This window comes from Triticum urartu, chromosome 3, assembly GCF_003073215.2.
Source record: "Triticum urartu cultivar G1812 chromosome 3, Tu2.1, whole genome shotgun sequence".
Taxonomy (NCBI): Eukaryota; Viridiplantae; Streptophyta; class Magnoliopsida; order Poales; family Poaceae; genus Triticum; species Triticum urartu.
In genome coordinates, this window is record NC_053024.1 from 329,729,742 (window position 1) to 329,736,344 (window position 6,603).

Sequence of the window (6,603 nt, forward strand, 5' to 3'; positions counted from 1 at the left end):
CCCACCTGTAAGCGACGAGCGTGAACGAGAGGAGGACGAAAACGAATCAGAACCGGAGCAACCGAATGGCCAGGATCACGCCACCTCAAACTGGACCCACATATCGAACGACCATCATTCAGAACGAGCTGAGAAGCCTCATGTTCGGGCATGAATTAAGAATTGAGATGGTTTTCGTTAATGATGTGATTATACGACCATCAATTGAGGAATGACTGGACTCATGTCTCTGTTAAAAAAATACTTGACATGGTTTTACTTCAAATTGGAGGAAGTAGGTAATTAATGAATGGCAATGGGGTTTGTGTATATATAAGCAAGATGCAACAAAAATTAGAGAAAAAAACCCTCAGGGTGTCCAAAGGGCAATAAAGAAAATAACCTGATCCAAAAGGCCAAAAGGAGAGATGGAGGAAAAACAATCGTTTAAAGCGTGCACTTTAAAACCGGGTGGGTCCCAGCCTACCCCTTCTCAGTTTATAAAGGTCACCTCCGCCCTTCCATTTACGCTACCCCCCACCCACACGGCCACACCAAAAACCAAACGGCACGGAACGCTGCAGTTTTCCAATCAGCCCCTGACCGACCACATATTTGGAAAAGCTTTCCCACTCTTGTGCCCTTTTACGCGTAGCCCCCAGCATCTCGCGTGTGACTTTCGCCGGAGCTACAATATGAATGGTCAAACCACCATGGGGCTCGCCGCCGCCGTGAGGCCATGCCGCCAGCGCCTCCTCACCTCCGCCTCAGCCGCGGCCGCGAAGGCCTCTGTGATCCGGCTCTTCCCAAGATGCCCCCACCCGCAACACCATCACCACGGCCGACGCCTCCCGTTCCTCGTGTCGGCGGCGTCGCATACCTCGCAATCCGACCCGAGCACCACCCCCACCCCCACCCCCGTAACCTCCGATCCCCGTTCCGCCGTCGCTGGCAACCTCCCCTTCTTCGACCGCGTGCTCTTCCCGGGCTCCTTCCCTCCGGAGACCCCGCCTGTGGAGGACCCGGCGCCGCCGGCTGATTTTCGCCCGGCGTCTGCTTCACCGGTGAGAGAGGAGACGGAGACGGAGAGGGAGGCATGGAGGCTACTGAGGAGGGCTGTGGTGAGCTACTGCGGCGAGCCGGTCGGCACGGTGGCGGCTGAGGACCCCGAGTGTACGGAGATGCTTAACTACGATCAGGTCTTCATCAGGGACTTTGTGCCCTCCGCTCTTGCCTTCCTCATGCGCGGGGAGACCGAGATCGTCCGCAATTTCCTCCTCCACACCCTGCAGCTGCAGGTGAGCGTCTGTGCATATTGGGATCCGGATCCGGATCATTTCGTTGAGCTATTTTTTTATTCGAAATAATTAGAGCGCTGTGACTAGTATTATTTGCGTGCACGGTGTGTGCTAATTGGGATAAGAGATCAGCGAATTCGTATGCAGGGTTAGAATATATATGAGATTTTTTACTGGCTTTAAAGATCGTAATTACCCTCTCCCTCTGTAATGAGTTCGCTTGCAGCATGTGGTTTTGTAGTTTTGTGATGAATTCTTGTTCTGTATGGGCTTGTATTCTGTGGACGAGACAAAGATAAGATTTACCTTTTGACGGCTAACATGTCTCTTCCGTACATATTGTCTTCGAAGAGAGTTTGGAAACTTATTGGTAGTAGTTATCAACATGAACCATATGCGGTATCCTGTTTACGGTTGAGTGATTTATCAGATGGATTATGCTTTGGAAATCCTTTGCCAAATCTCAATATCATAACTTATAAAGACATCTACTGCCGAATTCAACCTATTCTAGGCATCTGTGAGCAATACCACCAGTGATGTAACCAAATATGCTTGTAGAAGTTTCTGAAAGCTAGATCAGATGGCAAAAATATGATAACTTAAATCTTTTGTGACAATTTCCCTGAAAACTTAATAAAATGGCTTACTAGTTAATGTCTGTAAACAGAAGCTTCTTATCTAGCACTTCAATCAATTTGAATCTTTATTCAGTGATGTACATCATTTATCTGATGGTCAGAGCTGGGAGAAAACTGTTGACTGTTACAGCCCTGGGCAAGGCTTGATGCCAGCTAGTTTTAAGATTAGGACCGTTCCACTTGATGAAAACAATGAAGCATTTGAGGAGATTCTGGATCCTGACTTTGGTGAATCAGCTATTGGCCGTGTAGCTCCAGTTGATTCTGGTATATCGACCCCCCTCTCTTTCATGCAGCCATACTGATATTAATCTGTAACAATTGTGAAATGTCTGTCCTGCAGCTTTAACCTAATCTAACCTAACCATTTGCAGGACTTTGGTGGATTATCTTACTGAGAGCATACTGCAAGATTACTGGAGACTATTCATTGCAAGAAAGAGTGGATGTGCAAACCGGGATTAAGCTGATCTTGAGTTTGTGTTTGTCTGATGGGTTTGACATGTTCCCCACTTTACTGGTCACAGACGGATCATGCATGATAGACAGGAGGATGGGGATACACGGGCATCCTCTTGAGATTCAAGTAAGCTGAAATTTAGACTCAATTCTGCAGTGTGGTCTTCCCTGAACAACTGTATTATCTCAATAGTCTAAGTCTACATGTAGGTACTGATGCTGTTCTTAAATGGTAGAATGACTTATGACTTTTAGCCTGCTGCAATGAAGCAACTAATGTGTTACTGAATGCAATACTATTTTGAAAGAACATGATGCTGCTACTTTAAACCTGTATTATCTAACATGTCGTTAGTAGAGAGAATCCCTTTACTTATGAGGCTTGGCCTGTTTTCAGGCTTTGTTCTATTCTGCTCTGAGATGCTCAAGGGAAATGATTGTTATGAACGAAGGCTCAAAACACCTCCTCCGAGCCATCAACAACAGGCTCAGTGCATTGTCTTTTCACATTAGGGAGTACTACTGGGTCGATATGAATAAGATAAACGAGATCTACAGATACAAGACAGAAGAATACTCACATGACGCAACTAACAAATTTAACATTTATCCCGAGCAAATTCCTTCCTGGCTTGTTGATTGGATTCCTGAGAAAGGGGGTTATCTTATTGGGAATCTGCAGCCAGCTCACATGGATTTTAGGTTCTTCTCACTTGGCAACCTTTGGGCCATATCTTCATCTCTAACTACTCCAACACAAGCCGAGGGAATACTTAGCCTTATTGAAGAGAAATGGGATGATCTTGTAGCAAATATGCCCGTCAAGATCTGTTACCCTGCAATGGAATATGATGAATGGCGCATTATTACAGGCAGTGACCCTAAGAACACGTGAGTCATCGCGCTGATAAAACTGATATTTTATTCTGTGTTTCTCTTTCTTTTGGTGGCAGCATATCTTTATGGTGTGTCCTATTCTATTTTTGAAGACTTAACATCTGCTCTCTAAACATAACACCACAGTTATTTGACATCTAACTATGTTGTGCAAGTGCAGCCCATGGTCATATCATAATGGTGGATCTTGGCCAACCCTACTGTGGCAGGTATGTATATATCAATGCACTTCTCCAAAATTCTTGTACCCTTATATGCTTATAAATTATCAGTGACCAACCATTGTTGCTGCTTATAGTTTACACTGGCCTGCATCAAAATGGGAAGACCAGAGTTGGCCCGTAGGGCCATTGCAGTGGCTGAGGAGAAGCTCTCAGCTGACAAGTGGCCAGAATACTATGACACCCGGTCTGGAAGATTCATTGGGAAGCAGTCACGGTCATATCAGACATGGACTATTGCTGGTTTTCTGACCTCCAAGATGTTGCTGGAAAACCCAGAGCTGGCTTCTATCCTGACCTGTGATGAGGATCTTGAGCTCCTTGAAGGCTGTGCTTGCTGCCTCTCGAAGAGGACTAGATGCTCACGGCGTGCGGCCAAATCAGATATCATTGGGTAAAACAGCAGAAACCCTTCTACTCTTGCTACTCCGCACACAAGTATACGATCGACTGAGAACTAACTGAAGTGGATACACTCTAGCCATGTACAAATCAGATATCATTGGGTAAAACAGCAGAAACCCTTCTACTCTTGCTACTCCGCACACAAGTGTACGATTGACTGAGAATTAACTGAAGTGGATACACTCTAGCCATGTACATTATAGGTTTACGGTAGATATCCATCCATTCATTCATTCCCTCAATGTGCGCTCATTCTTTTTTGCTGAGCCGCCATTGATGGGAACTGCCCTGGGTGATACCGGTGGTCTAGAAGAGCATCGCCATTTTATGTTGGAGCTCTCATTTACACACAAAAGAGTAATTTGTTCCTGTATCGGTCACCTGCCTCTCCTGACTCGGGAGTGATGCCAAGTCCTGACGAGTATATCTCTATCAGCATTTGAGCTGTATGTTGCATTATTTGCAAAACTGAGACTCTGTACCATGTTCTTGTCATGAATAATGATACGTTTTCCATTTGATTCTGCTGGATGCTTGAGATGCTCAGAATTGGTTTCAGTGTTGCTCCCTTAGAGCAACTCTAGCAGATCCCGCATCTCCCCGGCCTGCAAAATGTGTTTGCAGTTTGCGCAAAAACGCCTTTGCGGGTCGGCGCGGCCGGCCACAGTTGCAGACCCCGCATAATGGACCCATAAAAAAGATATTTTTCGAATATGCTTTTTTACGGGTCGGCTTTGCGGCGTCTGATCTTCTGGCACAGCTCCTTCCGGCTCGTAAAACTTAAATTTGCAACTTAAGTTGAGCTAGCACAATGCATTTCTTTGCTTTTGCAACAACATTAGATACAAAAGACATCACCAAATCTTTGCTAGAATAGCAAAACCAAAGAAAACAAGAACCACAAGTATGCATTTAAGAAGATTTCCAACTTCCACAACTGCTCTCACAAGTTGGACTAATATCTTCTTCATGCATTCATTGTTGATCTGCGGATTCTTAATTTTGCATTCTTCTTTCTTCATCTTTGGTTCGAAAGAAGTAGACTTTGCTTCCCCTCTAACTGCACATGCAACCGCATCATTGCCTTCGATTGTACTAAGGAGTGCACCAACATCTATTAAGTTTCTTTCTATCAATAAATCAATGTATTGGCCTTCCCAAAACCAAAATGAGCATCCATCATCCTACACAAAAGAATGAGCAAGCTCGAAGTGAGCTCCCGTAACTGAACTAAAGAATGAGCTATCAAATGAGCTACCGAAAGTGTACGTACCCCGTCGTTTTCGCATTTGAAGAACACCCATCCAGGGTGCTTCGACGTGCCCGAAGTGAGCCGCAGCACTTTTCGCGTGCAGTCGTCGCACTGTATGAGCGGCATCGGCAAGCCACAAAGACACTCGCGAGCGCCGAGCCTGGTGGACGGCTGAACGAATCCATGCCCGCAAACCTTCGGCGGCGGCGGGCGGACGAACCCGTACCTGCATGCGGCGATGCGCCCTTGCCTGGGCTGCGGGAGAGGCTTCCCGACCCACTCCATCGCTTAGGGCAGCAGCCGGCGGCCGGAAAAAGCCAAATCCGGTGGCCCGCGATGAAGTGCCACAGATCCGCAAATCCGGCGGCCCGCCGACGCAGGGGGGAAGGGAGGGGAGGCCTTGTGCGCGTGGCGGACTTTCGGCGTGCTCCTGCCGGCTGCTTTCGCTGGAATCTTGCGCAACGGCCGCCGGCGGCGCGAGGGGGAGAGGAGAGGTGGTTGGTGGGGGAAAGCGCGGGATGAAATGTCTCCCACCAACCGCTTTCACTTATATGCAGCGCACCGCTGCCACGCGGGGGAAACCCGCGTCTTCCCAGGTTGGGGTCGGGATTTTGCCGCGCTCCTCAAAAAAATTTGCGGGCTGGGGCGGGATGCGGGGTTTGATCGGGCTGGTTTTTTCGCCCTGACCCGCATTTTGGTGGTTATTTTACGGGTCGGGGCGGGATGCGAGGTCTGTTAGAGTTGCTCTTAGTGGTCCTAGCCTGAACTTCTGGACCAGTAAAGTTCATGTTACTCTTGTTGGCTAACAACTACTCCCTCTGTTCCTGAATATACGCCCTCCTTTCAGAGATTCTAATATGGACTACATACAAGGCAAACGGAGTGAATCTACGCTCTAAAACATTATTCTGATCACGGGATCATAATATTATTCTGATCACAACATGAACTTCCTGAGTTACACGCCTGAGCTTCCCTTAGTAGGAACCCGACCTTCGGGCTATCTTCACAAGCGTGTCTTCCCGCGCGAATTATTTTGCTTAGTCGTGTTCTATATGATGTAAGTGTAATATAGAAACGGTTTTTAGCAACTAAATGCCTGTTTTAAATAGGAATCTCGCTCGTTGGCGGATTTTGCTCTCAGGTCGTGATGAACTTGCGTTTTTTTTGCAATTTTACTGTGTGAGTTGTTCGACCTGAACTTCCCCCGGTGCTAGGTTGAACTTCCGCCAACATTGCCCAAATGGGGCTTGCGATATACCGTTGGAAAGTTATGGACACGAGTATCATGACCCAAATTAATTTTTTGGCAAAATGTAAGCGGTTGAAGAGCAGTTTTGAAAATCATTTTTTCTTCATACAAAAAACATGAATTGTATTTTTGATCGCATTTCTAAACCATTTATTGGAATGAGACAAATAATATTGCGTTGGAAAGCTGCTGCAAAATC

The 6,603-nt window shown here is 46.7% G+C and overlaps 1 protein-coding gene across 1 annotated transcript; it reads left to right on the forward strand.

Moving 5' to 3' along the window:
* Window positions 1–512: 512 nt before the first annotated feature.
* Window positions 513–4,421, forward strand: LOC125543939 (neutral/alkaline invertase 1, mitochondrial-like). Its single transcript, XM_048707445.1, has 6 exons — window positions 513–1,277; window positions 2,020–2,185; window positions 2,293–2,504; window positions 2,775–3,268; window positions 3,435–3,483; window positions 3,573–4,421. The coding sequence occupies exons 1-6, from the start codon at window positions 675–677 to the stop codon at window positions 3,891–3,893; spliced, it is 1,845 nt and encodes a 614-aa protein (XP_048563402.1). The 5' UTR covers window positions 513–674; the 3' UTR covers window positions 3,894–4,421.
* Window positions 4,422–6,603: the final 2,182 nt, after the last annotated feature.